This window comes from Triturus cristatus, chromosome 5_1, assembly GCF_964204655.1.
Source record: "Triturus cristatus chromosome 5_1, aTriCri1.1, whole genome shotgun sequence".
NCBI lineage: Eukaryota > Metazoa > Chordata > Amphibia > Caudata > Salamandridae > Triturus > Triturus cristatus.
Window position 1 is genome coordinate 765,607,009 of NC_140587.1, and position 27,008 is coordinate 765,634,016.

General features: G+C 42.0%; 1 protein-coding gene across 1 annotated transcript in view; it reads right to left on the reverse strand.

Annotated features, from left to right (window-relative positions):
- Positions 1–7,797: 7,797 nt before the first annotated feature.
- LOC146831445 (histamine H3 receptor-like) overlaps positions 7,798–27,008 on the reverse strand; it is an 87,803-nt gene continuing 68,592 nt past the window's right edge. Inside the window, exons 3-4 of the mRNA XM_085603915.1 lie at positions 14,580–15,056; positions 7,798–7,929 (exon numbers count right to left, since the gene is read on the reverse strand). Of these exons, the coding sequence (XP_085460041.1) occupies positions 7,798–7,929; positions 14,580–15,056 (609 nt within the window). The remainder of the gene's footprint in view (positions 7,930–14,579; positions 15,057–27,008) is intronic.

Genomic DNA, 27,008 nt, shown 5'->3' on the forward strand with positions numbered 1-27,008 from the left:
TGTAAAATTGAATACTTCTCTTAGCTAAAAAACATTTAACAGCATTAAGACCATCTATGTGATGTATACTAATATAGAGAGAACAAATGTCCATCACTATAAAAAGATAGTCCTCCTTCCAATTGACTTCCCGTATTTTTGTAAGGAAATGGCCCGTATCTTTAATATATGAAGAAAGATTTTCCACAAAATCATGTAGAAAAAAATCCACATATTTAGACATGGCTTCAAATAGGCGTTTTTGCGCAGAAATGATTGGTCTACCAGGTGCTGGTTTTACCATTTTATGTACTTTAGGGATAAAGTATAAAGTTGGGGTAATAGGGAAATCATTTCTGAGAAATTCGTATTCGCATTTACTCAATAGCCCATCCCTTGTCCACGTGGCTAGTTCTTTAAAAACCATGTCTTTAATAGTTATTAGCTCTTGAAATGAGGCTTTTCTATAACACAGCTGATCACTTAAGTGTTTTTCTGCTTCCTTCATATATGCGTCACGTGGCCAAAGAACAATGTTCCCTCCCTTAAATGCCTTATTGACGATTATATTGCCATTACTATTGATCTTTTGCATGAGTTTAGAATATTGTATTTCAGAATAACCTCTTCTTCTTTGTTGATGCATCACATTACGGTTTAATTTCTTAAGATCATCTACAACCATGTCGCTAAACGTATCTATAGCGTCCTTAGGCATAAGGGGAATGAACATGGAAGGAGGGCGAAAAGGGCTGCTACCTGCACTTATACTGGCAATACCCATTTCATGCATTACTTCTTGGGTGCTAGTAATGTCAACATTATCAGCCAAAGCATTCATGGATCTAAATGTTGTGAAATCGGAGGCTTGAAGAGATTTACTAGGTTGATTTGAAGCAATGATGGTAGTAGCCCTTTCTTCTACGTTTGCCAATCTGAAATGTTTTTTTAGTTTAAGTTTCTGCATAAACTTAAAGACATCAATACGTGCTTGTACATATTTAAACCCATTATTAGGACAGAAGACAGGCCCAATGATAGCAATTGTGTTTCCGCTTTATTTAGGTCGATTTCAGTAAGATTAATCACAGTATTGGTACAAAGTGTTGTCTCTGTTACTGTTGGGGCCACTGTTTCCCTCTCCCTCTCCTGCCTCTGTTATTGCCTCTTCCTTTTCCTCCTTTGTTTGCGGCGCTCATTTCTCCTGTGTCGTTTTTCTTCTGTTGTCTCGGTCGCAGTGTGTGGCGCCGATCTTCTATTATAAACCCCAATTCCTCTGATGGGGTAAAATTTGTCATTGCCTGTGCCTGCTGTACTGACAATCCTTCAGTTTCTGAATCTGTGCTACTTGCCAATGAGCTTATGTCTGTATCTGATGAAGGAATATGAATGGGATTGGAAAGAGAGGTCTCAGGTTGCTTGGTGCCCAATGCTTGCTTTTTAACCGTGTCAAACTTTTTAGAGAACGTGAAAACGCGGCCCGTCTCATAATCTTTCTTGTCACGAGCAAATTTAAACATTTTGCAAGTTTTAATCACCTCCTCATGTTTGTTAAGGCGCGTTTTGATTTCTCCTCTAGTTTTTTTAATCAGGTCCTGTTGATCAGAAACATCCAATTGCTGATTGAGTATTTCGATTTGTTTTAAGATTTCAATCCTGTCGATCTCAGCATATTTGATGAGTATTGAAACCATGTTCATGGATGCCTCTAAATTATTTGTTGCCCATTCTCTTAACATGAGGGGGTTGGGGTTTTCAAAGGATGGTGCAATAAGTACCCTCAACCCCGAGGCACTCTTCCTGTTTCTTTGTATTTCTCTAAAGATTTTCTCTCCCACCACTTCGTTAATTCTGTACGTAGCAGCTTCTCTAGTTTTTTTTACATAGTTTTAACATCATTATTGCTCCCTAAGTTGGTGTCATTGTCAGGGCTTGTTTCATTACTGTCCTTGTAAATTTGAAAATAAGGCATCAGCTACAGCCTCACGGTCCCGTAGCTTGTCCGCTGTGGTTGCCATAACAGCGTATTTGTTTGCAAATAGTTCGTTATGCACACTTAAACGTCAGGATAAACGTAGGTTTAGTCCGCTGTTTCAATCGTTGTAGATACTATCTCCTCACCCTCACTGCCGATTAAATAAAATCACCCAGCTTACCGCTCTCGGAGCCCCGACTGGCTCATGGCGACCTCCGACTCCTCGGAACCGGCAGAGCCCTTGGATACTCCAAAAACGGTTAAGGCCGGTTTCCTGTTGCTCGAGCTTCTCGTCGATCGGCTGAGGGGGACTGATTCGGGAAAAACTCCTTCCGGGTTTACGCAAATTATCGCAGATGCGATGTCGACTACAACCGATCAGCCACTTTAAAGGAGAGGGTCCGTTTTTGAGCGAAGACAGCCGTACTCCACCAATAGTCAATGAAGAAACCACAGTCCTGAAGCAATATTCTTATGCAGAATCAGGTGCAGACCACAGCGTATCATTGGATTATTTGTGCTTTATTGCAATATCCCACAGCATGACGCATTTCGACTAGGTCACCCCAGTCTTGATCACATGACTTGCCAGGAACCACAATGTGAATAAATAGTCACTTCCTGAGAGAGAAATCCCTCCCATTGCTCACTAAAGCTCAACAACAGACTACATACCTAGTCTTTTTTCTAAATAGGTTTTTCTGACACTAACAATAATCACTATACAAATATATGAAAAGGCGATTGTACTTTTTTAAGTTATTACATTTTCAAACTTTAAAATATTCCTCAGCACAATAATTATTTCAAGTTAGTACTTTCCATAATACATCTTAATAGCGTTACTTCCTGCTAAGTAACGATATCTGCTGATGCCTATACAATACTTGCTTATGTGTCAAAAAAACCACAAGATTGTCACCACATAGAATCAGTATGTTGAAAGAGCTGACAGAGCATCTAATAGTGACTGTGCAAAAAATCATAAAAGGTGCTAGTGCAAACAAAGTGATTTGATATATGTATACTATTATTACATAGTTACATACTTATTATCATGATAAACATTATTTATCAATCGTGCTGAGCCTATATAATATATTATTACATCAGCATGTAATATGCATAAATGCACCTTTACCGAACTTAATGTGTCATTAATGCATAGTGCACGTTGTATGCCCTTTCCAAAAAATCATCATCATTTCTTAGCGTTTTAATTTCTTGGAAATTGAATTTCCAATGGATCAAGTATAGCAGCCCTGACATATTTGATAGTGCAAATTGCAAATACAAAGTGCAAAACATCGCATATGATACAGTACAGTAACTTACATATATATCCAGGTACTCCGCTTCAATTGCGTGTTGTTTCGCAAGCAGACAACGGATACGGACCACGATTTGGTGCAAAGTTTTATTTCGAGCAAGAAGTCGCCATGACGCATTTCAGCCCTTCCCACGGGCCTTGATCACATGACACAGTGCAAACACATACATTGGTTTAAATAACGTGAATATGCGGACATAATCATTGGTGCCTGAGGCATACAAAGTCAGTTGAAATAAAGGACAGACTTTCATCGAACTACGAATCTGTTTTCTTTTTACCATTGTTACGTTTGAAGTTCAGATGTGCAAAATTTGCATTGAAGCCTCTATTGTTGAAACTTATTTTACAATTTGTTAAAACAAGAATACAATGTTAATATCATTACTGCACCCCAAATGGTGTTCTTCATTGTAAGCACGTCTCCACATTTAATCCAATGTAAAACAAGTAGAATTGTGCAAAATGTGCAAAATTAGTGCAAAAGTGAATTTAAAATGTATTCAGAGAATTTTCTTTGACAAATAATGACACCATCAAGGAGATTCATTTGGGCAATGTAGCGCCATTGATAACTGTATAAATACATTAAGTCTCTACTGGCAGAAATTTCATGACCAATAATAGAGGTGTGTGGATCACTGGAGCCCCAGCGTTCCTCCCTTTCAAACCAATTGACTCACGAACTATAATAAAGTGCAAGTGCATAAAATTGTATAGCAATTTTGCCTAGCAATTTTTCAAATGGTGGTTATCAATCACAGATCAAGACAAGACCTTATCGGATAGCGGTATAAATACCTGAGAGCTAGATGTAAAAACATGTGAAGTAATATTGGTATTAATCGTCATTAATAAGGGCTGGAGATAAAATATCCTCTATCAACCATGAAAGGACCATGAACCCTACACACATAAATATTTGGATACATAAATAATAAATATTAAATAAGCAAATGCAATACAATCTATAATAGATCAAATATGCTTAAATATTCATATGTGTAACAAATAACTATGTGTATAAAAGGTCACTAGATCATTCATAAATAGTTAATAAGTATAACAATAAAATCCACAAGTTTATAAAATCCCATACAAATAACTCTTACGGAAATGTAAAAATCCTAATGTAAAAACATATAATGACACTTGTCAACAGTCTGGGAAATATTCTTATAGACATGTAAAATGATCCTCCGTAACATTAAGGCCGAAAGGCTGTTTTGTATTCAATTCTAGATGTACCTAGTTTCCATTTGGCGCTGTTTTCTTCTCTGTTACTGCCCCTCCTACTAGCAGGAATAGAGTCAATTACAAAGTATTTCAAATCTTTGCTTTTGGAGTCATGTTTGGCTTTAAAATGTCGTGCCACTGGGTAAGTGTTGTCTTAGTTATTGATAGCCCTTAGATGTTGTAATATTCTTTTGTGAACTTGGAGCTTTGTGCTCCCTACATAAAGTAGATTACAAGGGCATGACAAGACATAAACCGCATACTCGGTTTTACATGTGAGTAGCTTGCCAATCTTATGTTTTTTCTGGTCAAATGGAGTGATATATGTAGTTTTGTTTTCACCCTGTTGGCAAGCTTTGCATGATTTGCAGTTAAAAAAGGCAGTATGGGTTTGACTTCCGGGCTGGTTCTAACCAGTTCATCTCTCATGGAGCGACCACTGCTGTAGGTTATAGAGGGCATTTAGGTAGTCTAGGGCCTATTATAGGTTCACTTAGAATCAAAGGCCAATTCCGGGTTATTATAGATTTGACCTTTTTACGATGTTGGCTATGCTGGACAATAATTCTGAATTCATTTTCAGTTTCCTCACTGTTTATTTCTGTTTCAGTTGTTGTAATGTCAGTCATGCTTCCTGTCTCACCTAGTAGCTCAACCCTGTTTTTACGCATTGACTTTTTAATGGCATTGTCTATGATACTGTCAGAGAATCCCCTTTCTTTGAATCTCTGTTTGCTTTCATGTTGGGCTACCTGCAGATCACTGTCTTTACTGTGAATCCGCCTAAGCATGAGCATCTCACCGTAGGGAATACTGTTCACCAAGTGTTTTACATGGGAGCTACTTGCATGAAGCATTGAGTTCCCAGCAGTTTCCTTACGATGGAGTTTAGTTTCAATCCTGTTGTTCTCAACATAAACCTCCGTATCCAGAAAACTCACTGAGGTAGCGCTAATGTTGGCAGTAAAGTGCAGGTTTAAGTTGTTCACATTGATTGCTTGTACAAATTACTTAGCTCTATCTAAACTGCCATCCCATACGATAAATAGGTCATCCATAAAGCGCAACCATAGCTTGACATTAGTTGTCATGACCTCCTTGTGTTCCGTCATAAGGGCCAGCTCCTCCCACCAGCCCATGTGTAAACATGCGTAGCTTGGGGAGAAGCTGGCCCCCATCGCAAAACCTCTTAGTTGTCTGTAAAGAAGGTTATTAAACATAAAAATATTGTTTGTTACACAGAAATCAACCATGTCAAGTAGCATCTTTTTGTGGTTCACCAAATTACCCATTGATGTTTCCAAGAAGTAGTCAAGTGCCCTCAAACCATCTGCATGTTGAATACTAGTATAGAGTGAGCTGACATCAAGGGCAATTAGTAAGAAACTATGTTTCCATATGAAATTTCTAATTTTCCGTAGAAAGTCACTTGTGTCACTCACATACGATGGAAGGGCTTTCACCAGACTCTGTAGAAAACAATCTACATATGGGATGTGTGTTCCAGACACCCATTCCTCGCAGAGATAATGGGTCTTCCGGGTGGATTTTCAGAGTCTTTGTGAATCTTGGGCAGGAAGTAAATAGTGGGTACCACAGGAAAATTGTTCTTTAGGAATTTGAATTCCTGTCCAGTGATCAAATTATTTGATTTCCATGTTGACAAATTTTTGTAAAAGATTGTGTACATTGTTTTCAATTCAGTTCCATTACATCTGGTGTAGCAGGTTCTGTCATTTAGCTGGTTGTAAGCTTCTTTAGTGTACTTGTCTTTGGCTATCAATACAATGTTCCCACCTTTGTCAGAGGCACGGATTACAATTTTGTTATTCTTCTTTAGTTTTGACATCAAAGCAATATAATCCGATTTCTCTTTGTTGAATTTGGGTTTGCCTCTATATGTCTTTATATTAAGCTCCTTCAATTGATCTGTTATCTGGTCATGAAACAAATCAATCAAGTCCTTTAACATGACCGGATTGAATGTTGACTTTGGTTTGAATTGGGTTAGAGGATGTCCAATTGGTGTCAGCATACTGTTAGACTCAACAGGAGGTTCATCTAATTCATCTTGAGCTAGGGCAGACAGGTCCTCGACTTGTTGTGGGTCCCATAATTCCTGTATCTCATTAAGGAATGAATCGTCGGTTTGTGAGACTTCTGTTGAATTTGTAGCTCTTGTTCCCACTGTCGTGGCGGAGTCATTTTTCCCAATATTTTGATTGAGCAGATTATATTTTTGCAGCTTTAATTTTCGAGTGCTTTTAAATATATCTAGTCTTGTTCTTCCATAATTAAAGTTGTTTGCAGGACAGTACGTTAGGCCCAGACTTAATATTCTTGTGTCGTTGTCGCTCAGTACCATATCCGATAAATTTACAATCGTTTTGTTGGTATCTGTTGGTATAACTACTTTCATTTCCTCCACCCTCCTCTTTTCTTGCGATTTGTTTCTGTTACGTTTTACCTTCTGCCGTTGTCTTCGCGTCCAGTTCTTGTTTGGCCATTGTTTGTTTTCTGCGTGCGGGGACGGAGAGTCTGCCGTCTCTCCTCGCATAAAAAAGATAGCTCCTCATCTAGCGTATGCTTCGGCCTGCCCTGATTGGACGCCGATTCCCGCTCCGAATCACTATCCGGAGCTGAACTCAAGTCAGATTGTGACGTACTTGAGGATATCACATCTGTCTTGTTTGCTTTAGCTTTGGTTTATATATATATGTTTGAAGAAAGGGTGTGGGGCCTCCGACCAGCTCCCTTGAATCCCGCTGTGTCACACTTACTAGAGGTAACAGGAGGGCTTCTTGGCGCCTAAGGACCTGCAGCTTCCAAGAGGAAGTAAGCTCCTAACCAGTAGAGCACCAGGAGGTGCAGTTGAAGAGTGGTGGAGTAAGGGTGCGTGGCCTCCAAAGACCTCTCAGCAATCCCACTGTGGGGGACTTACTTTTCGCAACAATAGGGGTTCTTGGCCCCAATGACCCTCAGCAGCCAAGAGGACCACATCCCCCAACCAGCAATGTGCCAGGAAGCTCCTTTGCAGAGTGGTTGAGAAAGGGGTGGGGCCTCCGACGAGGTCTCACCATTCCTGCTGTGAGGGACTTACTTCTGTCAACAATAGGAGTTCTTGGACCCCAATGACCCTCAGCATCCAAGGAGAGTTCATCCCCCAACAGGATGTGCGTTTACAGAGTGGTTGAGAAAGGGGACGGTACCTCCTACAAGGTCTCAGCAATCCCACTGTGTGGGAATAACTAGTGAGAAAAATAGGGGATCTTAGCCTCTAATGACCCTCAGCCACTAGGGGTGGCTGAGCAATACTCTGCCTATTCATGGAACTCCACAGAATTTGGTAGAGTTTTTCGGTAATTCTGCAGAAATCCACGGAGTTAAACTCTGTGAGCTCCACCCAGGCCTACAGAAAATGAGCAGAACCCACTCAAGCACTCATGCACCGACTCACAGAACAATTCAGACACTTTCACAGCCACTCGCAGACCCATTCACTCATACACCCACTCACAGGCAAACTCAGAAACATATACCGACTCACAGACACAGTCAGACGATCATGCACCCACTTACAGAATCATGCATACTCTCTCACCCACTCACAGATGCACTCAGAGACTCATACATTGACTTACAGAACCTCTCAGAGACTCACACACCCACTCTCAGACCCACTCAAAAACTGATATTCCCACTTACAGTCCAACTCATACTCTCTCCTCACACCCACTTACAAGCCTATACACCCACCAGGACACGCATACACTCAGTGTCAAAGGTTAGTGGTTACAGTTAGGAAATAAAACTTTAAAAACCTTACAAATTCCCTTAAAGAATCAAATATTACACATACATTATAGTTAGGAAATAGAATTGTAAAAAAAAACTAGAAATTCACTGATAAAACTAAGGTTACTGGGGTGTCATAGGCAGGAAATAAAATTAAAAAACACCTTAGAAATTCACTGAAAAAAACAAAAGTTACAGGGGTGTTATAGTTAGCCTCAGATTTCACTTGTACAAAACCAGTGAAATTCAGCAGTTATAGTTACCTGAGCTAACTATAACTTATGCCCATACAGTTCACTGGGTATGACCTCATATATTACATCACTCATGACATTGTCAGTGACATCACTGATGATATCACTTATACTTTATTTGGGACTGGCGGGATCCTGAAGGCCACCGTAGTCCCTGCCAGCTCCCCGCCTCCTGCTGGAGTGGACTTTACTTTGAGACCCAGGGATCTGCTAACATGCAGGACCCTGAATCTCAAAGCAATGTGTCTGTTTTCCTGCTCACTTGACAGTGGGCATAGAAACAGGCATGCTCCACCTCCAGCAAGCAAGAGCATTTTCTGCTCCAACTTGCTGAAAGCAAAGCACTGTTTGCTATGACTTGGCAGGAGCAGAACACCTACCAAGCATCAGCAAACTGCAATGTCCCATGGTCATTGCTGGAGTGGGCCCATTTAGGGCTCCATAAGGGGGGCTGCATGGCCCCCTCCAATGCAATTAAGCACTGGGGAGGTGGTGGTCCCCTGTGCTGCAGGGGCCACACAGCCCCCGCATGTATATTTAGAGAGTTGCCCCTGGGAGGTGGCAGTCCTTGGGCTGTAGGGAGGCACGTGGCCCCCGCCTTTGTCTCATTTAGCTCCGGGGAGGTGGTGGTCCCTAGGGCTGCAGCCACGCATTCATTTAATTCAATAGCCCTGGGAAAGTGGGGTCCCCAGGGGCTGGGGGATGCTGCATGGGCACCCCTGCATTACTAGAAAAACTAGCCCTCAGAACACAGCCCACACGGGGGCTTATATTAAAACAAAGCACTTATTTTGGCCCTGGAGGTTCCCTGATTTACACACATAAACAATTAAGGCTCTTTAACCAAATCCTGCTGCAATATCGTCTTCTCTGACTTCATTTCCCATATATTATCTAGAGTGCCTCCCTCTGGTACCTGCTGTGTGACAGCCTCTGTCCTGTGATTGAGAGCACAGGATACATAACACAGCCAATCATGATGTACCTTGACACTCATTACGCTAGCCCCATTACAAGGTCAACATTGTCAAACACAAGTATGGAACTGAACTTGTCACCGGGATTGTGCCACTGGCTCAGACCGCCTTACTGGAGAGATGTGAACCACAATTTCAGAACCACTTCTCTAATAGAGCGCCAGCTTGCCATTGAGTGCAAAATGTACATATCTGATGAGCCCAGTGTGGTTCTCTGGTCTGGGATGGTGGTTATTCATCACCTCAGGGAGAGTGATGAGAAAATTGTTGGGGTCCCACCCAAATCTCCAGAAGGGTGAACCACGTTTCATAAAGAGTGCTTTACCTATCTATGTGCAGTTGAATCATCAAAAACACAAGGAATACTATTTTTCTATTTATAACAATTAATGCAGTCTCACACTTTCATTAGCACAATTTTGTTTAATCACTATGCCACCTCTAAGTGACTAAGAATGGGAGGCTGACTTTTTACAATAATGTACACATTTTTCAATCAAACATGAGGTTTTATTTTTGGAAATTAGTTTTATTTACCCAAACATTATTATTGTCATGCCCATATGCCACTATTTCATGCCTGCAATCAGTATCATGTGCTAAGAATTACCACTGTTATGCCAGGGCCACATTGTAAGAAGTTGCTGGCAGTTATGTAATGGATACCGAAATATGCCATGACTTATCACCATTATGCTGTAGCCAGCATTATGCTAAGGGTGGTCACCTTCATGCATGGATGCCCATAACATGAGAAGAACTACCACTTGTATGCCAGCGTCAACATTGTACCTGAGGGAGGCATAGCAGAACATCACACATACTTGCATGCACACACAGAAGGGAGTAGCCAGGAAATTAAAATATCTCCCACTTTGAACCAAAGCTCTGATTGAACTAAGAAAGCAAAGCAAGCAAGTGTGACCCTCCCTATGAGAGCTACCTTGTCTCTTCAATCCAAACATCTATCCATGTATCAACCATTTTTCCTTCACATCCTGTCACCCATTTATTCTTTTATCCATCATTCAGTCTTTCACCATTCCATCCATTCACCCTTTCACCCATCCTTTCACTTACTCACCCTTTTGCCAATCATTTCACCCATCCATCCTTTCACCCATTCACACACCCATGGTCCTCTGATCCACCCACGTATCCTTTCACCCATCCACCCTTTCACCCATCCTTTCACCCACACATTCTTTTACCCAATCACCCACCCATGCATCATTACATCCACCCACGCATCCTTTCGCCCATCCTTTCACCTTAGGTTACTTTCAAACATCAAACCTTTCATCCATCCTTTCATTCACCCACTCATCACTTTACCCATCCACCCTTTTATCCATCTTTTCACTCACCCACCCATGCATCCTTTCACCCATCTACCCTTTCCCCATCTATCCTTTCACCTATTCTCTCATGCATCTATCCTTTCATACAAATTTTCCCTCACCCGTGCATCCTTTCATTTATTATTTCAATCACCCATGCATCCTTTCTCCCTTTCATCCATCCACTCTTTTACCCATTCTTTCACCCACACACTCATTCTTTCACCAATCCTTTCTCTCACTCACAATTAATTTCACCCATCCACACTTTTACCAATCCTTTCAGCCACCAACACATCCTTTCATCCACCCAGCCTTTCATCTACCCATGCATCCTTTTACCCATCCACCCTTTCACCCATCCTTTCACTCACACACGGATCCTTTCACCCATACACTGTTTCACCCATGTTTTTGCTCACATATGCATTCTTTCACTCATTCTTTCTTCCACCCATCGTTTCTCCCACCAATGTATCCTTTTCATCCATCCACTCTTTCACCCATCCTTTCACCCACCCGTGCATCCTTTCACCCACCCACCCATGCAGCCTTTCACTCATCCTTCATAATAACCTTCCATCCTTTTTTCCCTTTCCTATCAACTCATCTGTCTTTGTTTAATTAGGAGCTTTTGTCTGCTGAGTTGCAGACAGAAGAGGCCCATAAAAACACCTACCCCTGCCGTAGCTGGTAAAGCCGGGAGTTCACAACACCCTGCACACACATGCATGCCCTCATGCACATGTGTAACTAGGGAGACATGCACATTTACACAGACACAAACACACCAACTATCAAAACATTTTATACCTGCTTTGACTTAGTCATCTCTGACTCTATCCCAGTGCCATGCTTAGACTTAATCACATCCACTGTATGACAGGTGCATGAGGCACACTCATTGTGCAAATGAGAGCACAGGTCCTGCATTACAGCCAATCAACATGTCTTGCGCCCTGTGGTGATAATTTACATTATAAAGCCTGCACCCCAAACATACTTTAAGTGCGGTACAAAACCTAAACTACAATCTTACCAATTGTTAAGAGCAAATTATTGCTTGATCGTGGGTTATATTATTAATTTACACTGGAATGCAGTCTTAAACTGTTCAAAAGTGTATTTGTTGCCCATACTTTGTGACATCTCTGAGTGACTAGGAAAGGGAGGAGAAGACATGAAGGAAAATCACTGTGTCAGGACTGAACATGAGTGATGAATTAGAAAACTGTCAATCTGAGGTACTTTCAAGTGCATAGTACCTGGTACTTAGTTAGACAGGTTCAAATCACTAGGAAAGCTTCCAGCTTAGGTCCAGTCTGAGTATGATTAAGATCAAAGTAGAGAATCAGTAGATCTAGAGAGCACAATTTATAGTGCCACATGAGGACGATTGACTCACACATCTTATGCTGTTCCTGGGCCATTCCATGGGAAACAGGTAATGACTGGCTGACAGTGTCCTGGGTTTTCTTCTGTCCGAATGCCACTCAGGGAAACAGAGCAACAGACCTTACAGAGTCCATCAGGGAACATTGACACAACTCAGAAAGGGTACTTCCTGATGGTACAATGGCTTTTGCAGACTGAAAGTGGGATGGCTTAAGTCAGCTAGGGGCATATGTATCAAAAACCGTATTTGCGATTCTCAAATAGCGATTTTTTGAGAATCGCCATTTGAGAATTGCAAAATGGGATGTAATTAAAAATTCGCACATATTTTGCGAATTCTTAATATTCCTTAATTGAGATTAGCCCATTGCGAAATCGCAATTAAGGAATACCTTCCTATTCATTCCTATGGGCCAGGAGGACCATAGGAATGAATGGGAAGTCATTCCCCAATTGCGATTCGCAATTTGCTAATCGCAAATTGAGAATAATTTCAAAGGTGCAAGAGTGTCATGATGACACCCTAATGCACCCCTGAAATGAGCATGTGTGCGCATATGGCGCACATACATGCCATAAGGGCAAGTATGTGCGCCACATGGCACTTTGAAAAATGCCAAAAAGTGAATTTTTCAAAAAAATCGCAAATTACCACCAACTTGAAGTTGGTGGTAATTTGCGATTTCTTAAGGAGAAATCGCACAACTTGGGTGCTTGTTACATAGCATTTAAGGAATCGCAAAATTAGCGATTCCTTAATAATGCGATGCAAAAATGGCTCATACATCGCGTTTTGCGATTTTGTATTCGCAACCGCTGTTTTTTAGCGAATCGCAGCGTTTGCGAATACAAAATCGTTTGATACATTTGCCCCCTAGTCATTGACAGCATGTGCTCACCTCAGCTGTGATTGAGACTGTTTCTTCATCCGCGCATAAAGGCATCACGCTAATCCCTTTCCCATGAAACCCAGCAGGCACTTTGGAGAGCACAGGCCAGAGATTAATCTCACTCATACAGCTGGCACCGGGTGCAGTGAAATTCCCTGCATGCGACATGCACAATTAGGCTATTTTCCAGCCGCAGTATGCACTAAAAAATACATAAATTCAGTAGTGGAATACACACTTATCATTAAATAATAAATTAAAGAAGCAGAGAAAATAAGCAGAGTTTGTTGCATGTTTTGTTTAATTATTAGCAATACAAGACAAATTGTATGTGAACAAAATCTTTCTCTCTGTGCTTCACTGCAGTGATTGTACCTTACAAGTGATCATAAATCAAAATGTGTTAACAAGAAATCCGTTTATCAAATAGCATTTTTTAAATTAAATATATGATTCATTTGAATTAATAGAGGTGACACAACCACTAGTATTTTGCAAAACATTATTTGTGCATCTCCTGTTAGTTATTATTGCATATTTCTTTAAGTTATACACTGGGGAACCATCAAATCATGACAGTTTTGGATGTACATCATTTTGTTTCCCAACTTTTTTTAAATCGTCTCAATAGAAGGAATACATAACTTTTCATGAAAGAGCAAGAGAAATTAGTAAGGTTGCCTCCTGTGTCATATCATGACAGCACCTTAGTTAAAATATAGGTACCGTCTAAAATTAACATTAATTTGTGTAAGCAACTGTGTATTATTAGATAATTTGTACGTTTATATGGGGTTTTTAACTTCTGCTATGTCAAATACTGTGATGTCATCAAGGGCATATAACAGCAGTTCCTGTGACCGGTCTGGGCAAAAGTCATATGATGTAAATTCTCTAGTCTTGTTGAGGTCAAAGGTGTATGATATCACCTCTGCTACCTCTAACGTTTCGGTGAGTTGACATCCATCTGCTTTTGTATGAGCACTCCATAAATATGGTATGCATACATCATCAATTTGTCTTATCTAAAAATTCTCTCTGGTCGTTTTGTTTGCACATTCCCTGTTTTCCTCCAGGCACCTTTAAATCCACACTTTTTAGGGAACAATATTTTTATGAAAGCCTTCTTAAATGCGGGATGACACATTGGATAAATAAAGGGATTAAATGAGGAGTTAAAGTAAGGGAAGACATATATGATATCATTCCACTGTACTGGTATACAAATATCTTGACAAATTGCACCAGCGATCAAAATCAATGCGTAGGGGGCCCAACAAAGGCAAAATATACCCACAAGAACTGATAAAGACTTTGCAATTTTTATGTCAGCAGACAGCAAAGCGCTGTGCTTTGTAATATGTGGTATTTTCAATTTGTTTCCGGTATCTATCTCTAACACAAATACTCTATTCGAGGAGTCAATGTGCAGAACGTGCTTAACTGCTCCTCTTTCTTTTAAAATCGGAGGCTGCTCTTTACTACATCCTGGTCCTGAAACTGAGTTGCTGTTGCCTTCATTGTTTTCCAAACCTGGAATGGTGAAGACGGATTGTGTCTCTCTGTGTGCATTGTATTCTCTTGTAGGAACATCTAAATGCTTTTGTTTTGCTCTCGTACGAGTTTTAATGTTGATGTAGATGTTCACATTCAAATACAGAATGGCAACAAAAGGTGTGAAGAAAAGTATTATGGATGACCAAAGCTTAAGGTTATGGCTATAATGGTATTCTGGATTGCACTCTCCCTCTGGAATATTGCTGTAGCCAGCTATGTATTCCCATAATACAATCAATGGCCCATGAAAAAGGAAGGCAAGAACCCAGGTAGCAGCCATCTTCAACACAGCAGACTTCAGCTTGTGTTGTTGTTCTCTGTAGACCACCTGTAGAAAAAAAGGAATACATTTAGAAAAACAAATATATATATATATCTATATATATTTATATATGTGCATACATAAAGGCAAACGTTCCCAACTCACAATGCAGCTATGCCATCCCTTCCATTTTAAAATATCTCCTTAAGACTGTTTGGGGACCAAGTCAAAATTTACATGGGCTTCTGTCAACCCCATTGATTCAACAGTCAATTGGCCTGTTCCATCAGTTGTTAAATACACGAAATGACTATCTAAAATTCACGGTTGAGTTGGACAAGACGCGCTTTGCATTTCTGGATTTGTCCATTTTTGTAACATCACAGGGTCTTGAGAGCGAACTATATCGAAAGCCCATGGCACGTAATTCGCTTTTGCGATATGACAGCCAGCATCCTAAGGCTTTGAGGGACAACTTGCCCTATGGCCAGTTCCTGAGGGTTCGGAGGAACTGTTCGACTACTGAGGGGTTTGCAAGACATACTAGTCTTTTAACTGAACAATTGGTAGAGAGACATTACCCACGGAAGCTGGTCAAACAGTCCCTTAAAATAATAATCGTGAAGCCTTGTTGGAACCACCCGCACCCAAGCCACCTCTTGAACGCTTGACGTTTGTCAATACATTTAGAACTTTATCTAATAACATCAAGAAAAGTATTAAGAAACACTGGCGGATTTTAAATAGTTGCAATGAGAAGATTGCTCTGCCGCTTTTTGCTTTCAAAAGATCAGGCAACATAAAAGACAGATTGGTCCACACACGCCCCCAGGTTGTTCCTACCAGGTCGGTGGGCACATTATGGGATTTACCGGCAGTGACTGGACACCACCCTTGCGGGGGGTGTTCTGTTTGTCCACAAACCACCCATACCACGTCAATTGACATAGGGTCTAATAGACCTTGGATCCAGACCCACTTTACGAACTGCAACAGTAGCAATTTAATCTATCTACTTACATGCCCCTGCCGTATCCGGTATGTGGGGATGACAACCCGCAAGGTGAGGGCACGCATGTTGGAGCATAAAAGTACCTTTAGGTGCCAAAAGTTGACCACTAGACTTACCAGGCATTTTGCAGAGTCTAATCATACCGCAGAAGATTTCCACTGGACAGTATTGGAAAAACCGACTATACCTTCCCACACTAGTGATGTCTCCAGATACCTGTTCATTAAGGAACAAAAATGGGTCCACAGGCTCCAGTGCGACACTTTGGGTCTAAATGACGACATACCTTGGACCAGCCTCTAGATAGAAGTACTGATTTAGCAATGTGGTGAGGAGGTGGGCCCTATCCCGGATTACGCGGTGTTTTGTTGATATAACACTCTGTCACAGTTTTTTGGGGGGATTTCTCAGTTTTCCTCGACGCCTGTGCCATGTCTCATAGTTTTTAGTTACCCTAGGAGTCATAAATATATTCCTATATGTGCTGGGTTTTGGGCCTTTGACGAGACAGAGGGGTGTATCTTTTATAGCCCTTTATGTCGCTAAAATAGTTGTTTCTCTATACACTAGCCCTCTGGGCAATCAAGTTTACCACCCATTGTGGCACATTTGGGCTTTGGGAAGTTGCGATGTGGCTGTCATCAATAGTGCCGGCCTCAAATGTAATGTATCGCATGGATGGGTGAATAAAAGAAATTACAACACCTTTTTGGATTTTAACAATGAGAAGGAGCTGTTTATCAAAACATAAAAAACAAAAAAACACAAAAAGACACAAAAAAATGTAATAATAAACAAACTATAAATACATATACAAAAAGCAAGTAAGTGATAAATACAAAAAACATTTATGACATCATCCTGTAGTTTCAATTTTTCATGCTCGTATTTGGCTTAAACAATTTTTGCTGAAATCTGGGCATAAGTTTATACAGTTGTCTTTTATCTGGGGTATTTGGCAGGCGGTATACTGCACGTGGTTTGCAAACACGGGTGTACTTAGCGAACGCTTATCTCGCTTGATGAGGCATAACTAAAACTACATCTCCCATGAAGGATGATATCATTCTGTAGTTCAGAAATTAAACGCCGCGCGCATGTGACGGCGTGATCATGCAGCGTTTTGCGCGTCTATCGCTGATCGATTCCAGCTGTGTCTAGTACCGCTATTTAAGCAGCCTTCCTGGTTCCTGCCGTTGCCTCCCACCCTGCTCGGTAAGACTTGGGGCAACGACGGACAGGTAAGCGCTGGCTTGGTGACTAGCTCAGGCTACCTGTTGAATTATGCTTTGGGCAGCTTCTAAAGTGACTCACTGTATCTCGCTGCAATCGAGACGGTGGGGATGACTACAGCGTGCTGTTGCAGTTTTGTGTGGCTCTAATTCAAACGCTGTATTTTTAAAGTCCGCTACAATCATGTCTTTGGCATACAAATAGTTTATAGGTGCCATCATGAGATTTGGTTTTTTGGCAGGGGCTGTTTACTTTGGGGTAGTGTGCCCCAGTGAGAGTGCAGGCACATTGCGTTTAACATTACGTAATATAGTTACTGAGATGGACTTTTGGATTTCTCAGTTTGAAACAAATGTTTTTCTTCTGTCACCCACGACTCAGAGCAGGGCCTCCTTCACCTGAGCCAGGTTCCAGGGTAGGTGAGGTGCAATCCCAGATCACGTGGGGTAAGCAATTTGTATATGCTTTGAAGTTATGAACAGGCATACCAACATGATTTAAGACAGCACTTTTGATGTTTTATGTTGGATTTTGTGTGTTAACTGTCCTATCTCCCTAGGTGATGCTTGCACCTTGTGATTCAGAGGATTAGGACGTTTTGAGGTCGTATTTATTGCAACCTTGTTTATTTTCACATAGAGTGGATATGTGTGGGCACGTTTCACGATTGGAAGTGTACTAATTAAATGCAGTAGCATGGTCTAGAGAAATACAGGTCCTGAAGAAAGCCGTGGGCAATATTCCCGGATGGCTGAAACATGTCGACCCATATATAGCAGCCACTAGGTAGTACTGCTATAAATCTTGATACACTTTTTAATCAAGGTGTGCGGAGTGAATTGAATATGTAGGATTTTTCTCTCTACACAACCTTTTTTAGATTTCACTGTTTTCTTTGCACTGCACTTTAGATGACTATTCTCCTTGGATACCACAGTTTTTCACTTGTCTTTTGACTCACATTCATCAGCCCGAGTGAGTAATAGAGCTTCAAACTAGCGAGGCAGTCTCTATGATCAAGAGACACACCTCTGCCAAAGTTGGATACCAGATGATATAAACGATCGAGAGAGCAACTTTGTTCTCACTATATGCTTCATTCAATGAGTAAGGTTGATGGTAATCCACGCTCTGCTCTAGTAATGTTCGGGTCTGATTGATTTCATGCACCTATTTCCTTCTTTGTTTTCTTCTGTGCTGCCTGTTATTAGACCCCCAGTTCTTGTGTGTGTGTATAGTTCAGTTATGGGGATGAGAATTTGGGCAGGTCTATAAATACTCTTCCCTTAGACCCTATTTTTCTAAGTAGTATTGTTGATGTTCTTGAGCAGCTTATAGCTGCGGGTCTTGATTAGGACTACACCGTTCCTTTGGGTAGTCTTTTGCTTTCACTGCGGATTCATTTAACTGCATAGTTTTCATTCTCACTGTGTTTTTCCCTTTAGTATTTAGTCCCATTGCCAATTTGCACTAGATTTCTTTTGGTCAACCCAAAATGGCAGAATTCAGCGGCTTAGCATATGACGATGCAGTATATCAATCTATTTTAGATAATCCACCTAGCATCCTTGAGGGACCTAATGCCCCCTTGATAGATACAGGCAATGAGTGGGGCAGAGTCCTCATTCTTAAGAAATCACATTCACGCTCCTCTATTCACGGCGCTATTATGGCGGAGTACTTAAGAGCAAATTGTGCTCCTCCGGGGTTGATAGTGACAAATGCCCCCAGGCTATTCTTAGAGGACGGGGTCTTCCTAAAAGACTGGTCCCTTATAGCATGGCGCTGTACGCGCGACTGGCTGATTTTAATCATCAGTACAGCGAAGAGGGTTGCAGACTCTATTCTTATAGAGATCCAGGCTTTGGAAGCGCAAATTAAATTTACTATCACTGCCACTCTATTTAAGAAAAATTTGGATGAATCCAATAAAAATAACAAGGAGTTTAAAGACTCTATTCTCCTTACCAAAATCGAGAAATTCAAAAAATATCTGGCTAAGTTCAAGCATGAAAAAGTCTATCCATACACTAGCGATAACTACTCACCCCCAGAATTCAGGAGCAATGGGAAGAGATATGGTTCCACTTATTCAGGCTCTAGTTCAGATGAAACCTCCAGTGATTCAGATGGACCTAATGTCCAAAAACCACATTCCAGAGGTAGAGGGAGATACGCTAGACCTTACAACCAAAGGGGTTACAGCGCACCACAATTTCAACAGTGGTGGGCGCCTGCTCCATGGGGCTTTCCACCGCAAGCTTTTCAGCCACCAATGACACCATATCAACCGGAATATGATAGCCAGTCTTTTTTAGGATATGGCCCACCAGGACCCAGAGGCAGAAGAAGAAATGCACAGGCCCAAGTACATTGGGATTTAACCTCAGGCCCCCCCTCAGGCCCCCACTCAGGGACTCGGAGCAACACGAGGAAGAACTCGGCTCCACCAGTGAACAGCACAAATTAAACCTCGTAGTCAATCTGAGCAAGCGGATTCTGTCTAGAGACGAGCAGTCTGTCCTTGATAGGGGGCTCGGCTTTGTTACCACTTCTGTAGGTGACCAATGCGAATTGGCACAGTTTTTAGGAAACTTAGGTTGCATCATTTTTTCAAGGATAAACCACTGGCAGATACTGATGAGAGTGAACAGAATACGGGCCTCAGATTAAAATCTACGTTCAATCCCCCAGCACATCTGGTTCCTCCCCAGGTTTTGACTTTTGAAAGAGCAGTTGTAGGTGAGGTTACTGCCATGTGCAAACAAAAGCACGATAGGTTCAGTAACTTACCACGATGCGAACAACAGGCACTTACCTCTCTGGCTAAGGATGATGATATCACTATCAAACCTACGGATAAGGGGGGCTCCATCGTCATTTTGGATACCACTGACTATAGAGCAGAATGCCTTCGCCAGTTGGGCGATCAGAATTCGTACAGAATTCTCACACAAGATCCCACTGCTAGATTACAGCAAACCATCAGGGAATACACTGAAGAGGCACTCAGTGAAGGCTGGATAACAACACGGGAAGCACAGTTTTTACAGACTAAGTTTCCTGTTATTCCATACTTTTACGTTTTGCCAAAAGTGCACAAGCCTCAGAGACCACCACCTGGGAGACCAATTATCTCGGGGCAGGGCTCACTTCTGGAACCATTGTCATCTTTTGTGGACTATTTTTTAAGACCCATTTTCCAAAAGATGCCGACGTATCTCCAGGACACTAAAGATGTCCTGCGATTGCTTCCACAAATTGAATTCGACCCGGAGAGAGACTTTTTAGTCTCCTTCGATGTCGAATCTTTGTATATATCAATTCCCCAAGACAAAACGCTGGACACAGTATCCTCTATTTTAGAGGCGACTGACCTGAAGTCCATTACACCTGTACATTTTATCATGGCCTTAGCCAGACTGGCTATGAAAGAAAATGTCTTTAAGTATGAGAACACCATCTACTTACAGACATCAGGGACCAGCATGGGCAGCGTTTTCGCGCCCAGCCTAGCGAATTTGTATGTCCACTCGTTTGAGCAAGAGCATGTGTTGGACCCCACCAACCCCTTTTTCACATCAATTCGCTTATGGAAGCGGTATATAGATGATGTGCTGGTGGTTTGGAGGGGAGACCAACAGTCAATTGGCCTGTTCCATCAGTGGTTAAATACACGAAATGACTATTTAAAATTCACGGTTGAGTTGGACAAGACGCGCTTGGCATTTCTGGATTTATCCATGTTTGTAACATCACAGGGTCTTGAGAGCGAACTATATCGGAAGCCCATGGCACGTAATTCGCTTTTGCGATATGACAGCCAGCATCCTAAGGCTTTGAGGGACAACTTGCCCTATGGCCAGTTCCTGAGGGTTCGGAGGAACTGTTCGACTACTGAGGGGTTTGCAAGACATACTAGTCTTTTAACTGAACAATTGGTAGAGAGACATTACCCACGGAAGCTGGTCAAACGGTCCCTTAAAAGAGCTTCTACTAATAATCGTTAAGCCTTGTTGGAACCACCCGCACCCAAGCCACCTCTTGAACGCTTGACGTTTGTCAATACATTCAGTACTTTATCTAATAACATCGAGAAAAGTATTAAGAAACACTGCCGGATTTTAAATAGTTGCAATGAGAAGATTGCTCTGCCGCTTTTTGCTTTAAAAAGATCAGGCAACATAAAAGACAGATTGGTCCACACACGCCCCCAGGTTGTTCCTACCAGGTCGGTGGGCACATTATGGGATTTACCGGCAGTGACTGGACACCACCCTTGCGGGGATTGTTCTGTTTGTCCACAAACCACCCATAGCACGTCAATTGGCATAGGGTCTAATAGACTTTGGATCCAGACCCACTTTACGAACTGCAACAGTAGCAATTTAATCTATCTACTTACATGCCCCTGCCGTATCCGGTATGTGGGGATGACAACCCGCAAGGTGAGGGCACGCATGTTGGAGCATAAAAGTACCTTTTGGTGCCAAAAGTTGACCACTAGACTTACCAGGCATTTTGCAGAGTCTAATCATACCGCAGAAGATTTCCACTGGACAGTATTGGAAAAACCGACTATACCTTCCCACACTAGTGATGTCTCCAGATATACCTGTTCATTAAGGAACAAAAATGGGTCCACAGGCTCCAGTGCGACACTTTCGGTCTAAATGACGACATACCTTGGACCAGCCTCTAGATAGAAGTACTGATTTAGCAATGTGGTGAGGAGGTGGCCCCTATCCCGGATTACGCGGTGTTTTGTTGATATAACACTCTGTCACAGATTTTTGGGGGGATTTCTCAGTTTTCCTCGACGCCTGTGCCATGTCTCATAGTTTTTAGTTACCCTAGGAGTCATAAATATATTCCTATATGTGCTGGGTTTTGGGCCTTTGACGAGACAGAGGGGTGTATCTTTTATAGCCCTTTATGTCATTAAAATAGTTGTTTCTCTATACACTAGCCCTCTGGGCAATCAAGTTTGCCACCCATTGTGGCACATTTGGGCTTTGGGAAGTTGCGATGTGGCTGTCATCAATAGTGCCGGCCTCAAATGTAATGTATCGCATGGATGGGTGAGTAAAAGAAATTACAACACCTTTTTGGATTTTAACAATGAGAAGGAGCTGTTTATAAAAACATAAAAAACAAAAAAACACAAAAAGACACAAAAAAATGTAATAATAAACAAACTATAAATACATATACAAAAAGCAAGTAAGTGATAAATACAAAAAGAACAAAAAAGAACATAAAAAATATCACTCTTAACAACTACTACTATAGAAACTACAATTCCATTTTTTATGACATCATCCTGTAGTTTCACTTTTTCATGCTCGTATTTGGCTTAAACAATTTTTGCTGAAATCTGGGCATAAGTTTATACAGTTGTCTATTATCTGGGGTATTTGGCTGGCGGTATACTGCACGTGGTTTGCAAACACGGGTGTACCTAGCGAACGCTTATCTCGCTTGATGAGGCATAACTAAAACTACATCTCCCATGAAGGATGATATCATTCTGTAGTTCAGAAATTAAATGCCGCGCGCATGTGACGGCGTGGTCACGCAGCGTTTTGCGCGTCTATCGCTGATCGATTCCAGCTGTGTCTAGTACCGCTATTTACGCAGCCTTCCTGGTTCCTGCCGTTGCCTCCCACCCTGCTCGGTAAGACTAGGGGCAACGACGGACAGGTAAGCGCTGGCTTGGTGACTAGCTCAGGCTACCTGTTGAATTATGCTTTGGGCAGCTTCTAAAGCGACTCACTGTATCTCGCTGCAATCGAGATGGTGGGGATGACTACAGCGTGCTGTTGCAGTTTTGTGTGGCTCTAATTCAAACGCTGTATTTTTAAAGTCCGCTACAATCATGTCTTTGGCATACAAATAGTTTATAGGTGCCATCATGAGATTTGGTTTTTTGGCAGGGGCTGTTTACCTTGGGGTAGTGTGCCCCGGTGAGAGTGCAGGCACATTGCGTTTAACATTACGTAATATAGTTACTGAGTTGGACTTTTGGATTTCTCAGTTTGAAAGAAATGTTTTTCTTCTGTCACCCACGATTCAGAGCGGGGCCTCCTTCACCTGAGCCAGGTTCCAGGGTAGGTGAGGTGCAATCCCAGATCACGTGGGGTAAGCAATTTGTAGATGCTTTGATGTAATGAACAGGCATACCGACATGATGGGCCTGTTTTAAGACAGCACTTTTGATGTTTTATGTTGGATTTTGTGTGTTAACTGTCCTATCTCCCTAGGTGATGCTTGCACCCTGTGATTCAGAGTATTAGGACGTTTTGAGGTCGTATTTATTGCAACCTTGTTTATTTTCACATAGAGTGGATATGTGTGGGCACGTTTCACGATTGGAAGTGTACTAATTAAATGCAGTAGCATGGTCTAGAGAAATACAGGTCCTGAAGAAAGCCGTGGGCAATATTCCCGGATGGCTGAAACATGTCGACCCATATATAGCAGCCACTAGGTAGTACTGCTATAAATCTTGATACACTTTTTAATCAAGGTGTGCGGAGTGAATTGAATATGTAGGATTTTTCTCTCTACACAACCTTTTTTAGATTTCACTGTTTTCTTTGCACTGCACTTTAGATGATTATTCTCCTTGGATACCACAGTTTTTCACTTGTCTTTTGACTCACATTCATCAGCCCGAGTGAGCAATAGAGCTTCAAACTAGCGAGGCAGTCTCTATGATCAAGAGACACACCTCTGCCAAAGTTGGATACCAGATGATATAAACGATCGAGAGAGCAACTTTGTTCTCACTATATGCTTCATTCAATGAGTAAGGTTGATGGTAATCCACGCTCTGCTCGAGTAATGTTCGGGTCTGATTGATTTCATGCACCGATTTCCTTCTTTCTTTTCTTTTGTGCTGCCTGTTATTAGACCCCCAGTTCTTGTGTGTGTGTATAACCCCATTGATTACCATAGGTTGGCTTTCTTTTCCCTCATTTGCTTTCGTCTTATTCAATGGCTTCCCTTTATTTTCTTGTAATTGTCTCTCCTGTAGAACACAGCTTCTTTTTCATCTTTTAGATTGGATGACTTGTATCCTTCCACCTTCCACATTCAGGTCATTACTTTATATTTAAGCACTCCTGGGGAGAGATATGTTTTATTGCTGTCTCCCCATTGTGGCCTGCTTCAATCCTCTCACCCCGTGCACTCTGTGTTGCTTTTCTACCCCTTCCACCAGGTTGCCCTTTGCTTCCCTCAGTTCCATTGTATCCTTTTTTAGGTCGAGCCCAAACAGCGCTTGCACTGTTAGGATGATCTGTTGTATTTACTTTGAGGGTTTTGACTCCTCTCATCACTTTTAATTTGTCTAATCGTCTGTCTTGTAAAAATCTTTGCTTGTTAGAAGGTAATTTTTCTTCCTGGTCCCTCCTTTTTCCAAGTTGTTTACTCCCCTGGAATATTTCTACATGACTTGTAGGCTTCCACTTGTCCCACTGTAATATCCGTTTAGGGACTACTTTTGCCTTTCTTCAAGAGCATTTGACCACAGAGCTTGATGTTTTCAGTGCTCAGAGGTTCGTTTTTGTAACAGCGCTGTAATTCAATGTTCCTATCTCCTTACATTTGCTGTACATGCAAAGCCAAGGTCACATGTGAAAGGCTGTTTTCTTTTGCTGTATCTTGAATAAACATGTTGGATTTTCATTTTTGTCTCTGTCACCACTGCAGGGATTTTGGTTTTTGCTTTGGTACGCCGAAGCACAATCTTGAACAATCTTGAACAGTGCTGGCCATCTTCAGAGCCACAACCAGTGCGCAATCTCTGGTCGGGTTTGAGTGAACCCCACCAAGAGTGCCACACTGGCCCCTGACTGCTCGAGACTGATAGGCGCACTTCAGTGCACTTGCCCCACCCCCCCAAAGGCAGAGTCTCTATCATCAGTTTAAAACTGCATGCAGGATGCAATGGCAGACCTGAGACATTATTAAAAAGGCTACTCCAGTGGGTGGCACAATAAGGGCAGCAGGCTTACTAGTAGCATTTGCTGTGCAGGCCCTGGGTACCTGTAGTGCCATTTTACTAGGGATTTATAAGTAAATTAAATGTTCTAATTGGGTTTAAACCAACTGTACCATGTTCAAAGGAGAGAGCACAAGCATGTTTAAAGGAGAAAGCACAATGCTGTGTTTCCCTTTAAACTGCATATTTGTTATTTAAATCGCTGTTGCTATGTTTTGTGAATCCTGCGCTGTCCTGTGTAAAATGTGTATTGGTTCCATCGCATGTGCTGCCCCTCAACCATAGCTATTCTGGCTGTCTCCCTGGCTGAACTGGACTCCGCAACAGAAACAAAAAAGGTAGCACCCCGACAGGGGGAGATGGACATGGGTGGCAGAGGCCCCCATGTTCCTCCCGATCACAGACCACAGATCAGAATTCACGGCTGACATTGTAATGAGGAACTAGCTACTGCTGTTGTGTCTATGACCAACGCCAACCTGCTTGGTTCAATCAATGCCCCTGACTGCCCTGAAGAGTCCCTTCCATATCCCCTCGCTCCTCAGCCCAGCACTTTAGCTCTCAGTGCCAGGCAACAGTCACCATGAAACCAACAATCCCTGCCGCGAAGCAGGCAGCGGAATACCCGCTGTGACATCACACAGGAGCTTGCAGCTGCCCTCCCCCAGACAACATACCATAGGAATCACAAATCAAGCAGGGGATCATAGTACAATGAAACAGTGGCTACCTGGTCCTAGCCCTGGCTTCCCAGCTTCTGGTGGCTGCACCGAATGTTGGGAACTGTAGTCTGTTACTTAGCGAGTGAAAGCCAAGTTAGGTGCTACTCAAGGATGTGGAAGTAATCCATGACTAAAGGGACGTAGTCCTTTGCTCTTATTTCAGTACTCGTTAGTGTTACTCCAAGGCTGCGCATGGCTGAGCCGGGTGTGCCTTTGCAGACATTTTGTTTAATAAATAAAGGCCTCATGCACATTCTGTCCTGCCTACAGTACGCTAAATAAATATTTACCTCATACACATTTGTCCAACCTGCAATTAGCACTAACTGCCTCCTTCACCTGTCCCCCTCCCTAAGGGCTCACAAGGCCTCTTACACAACCAGAAAGTGGTAACGCGCTGACAACAGCGACATAGGTTGGTGATTAACATAACAACTTAAAGCTTCGGCGTACCAAAGCAAAAACCAAAATCCCTGCAGTGGTGACAGAGACAAAAATGAAAATCCAACATGTTTATTCAAGATACAGCAAAAGAAAACAGCCTTTCACATGTGACCTTGGCTTTGCATGTACAGCAAATGTAAGGAGATAGGAACATTGAATTACAGCGCTGTTACAAAAACGAACCTCTGAGCACTGAAAACATCAAGCTCTGTGGTTAAATGCACTTGAAGAAAGGCAAAAGTAGTCCCTAAACGGATATTACAGTGGGACAAGTGGAAGCCTACAAGTCATGTAGAAATATTCCAGGGGAGTAAACAACTTGGAAAAAGGAGGGACCAGGAAGAAAAATTACCTTCTAACAAGCAAAGATTTTTACAAGACAGACGATTAGACAAATTAAAAGTGATGAGAGGAGTCAAACCCCTCAAAGTAAATACAACAGATCATCCTAACAGTGCAAGCGCTGTTTGGGCTCGACTTAAAAAAGGATACAATGGAACTGAGGGAAGCAAAGGGCAACCTGGTGGAAGGGGTAGAAAAGCAACACAGAGTGCACGGGGTGAGAGGATTGAAGCAGGCCACAATGGGGAGACAGCAAT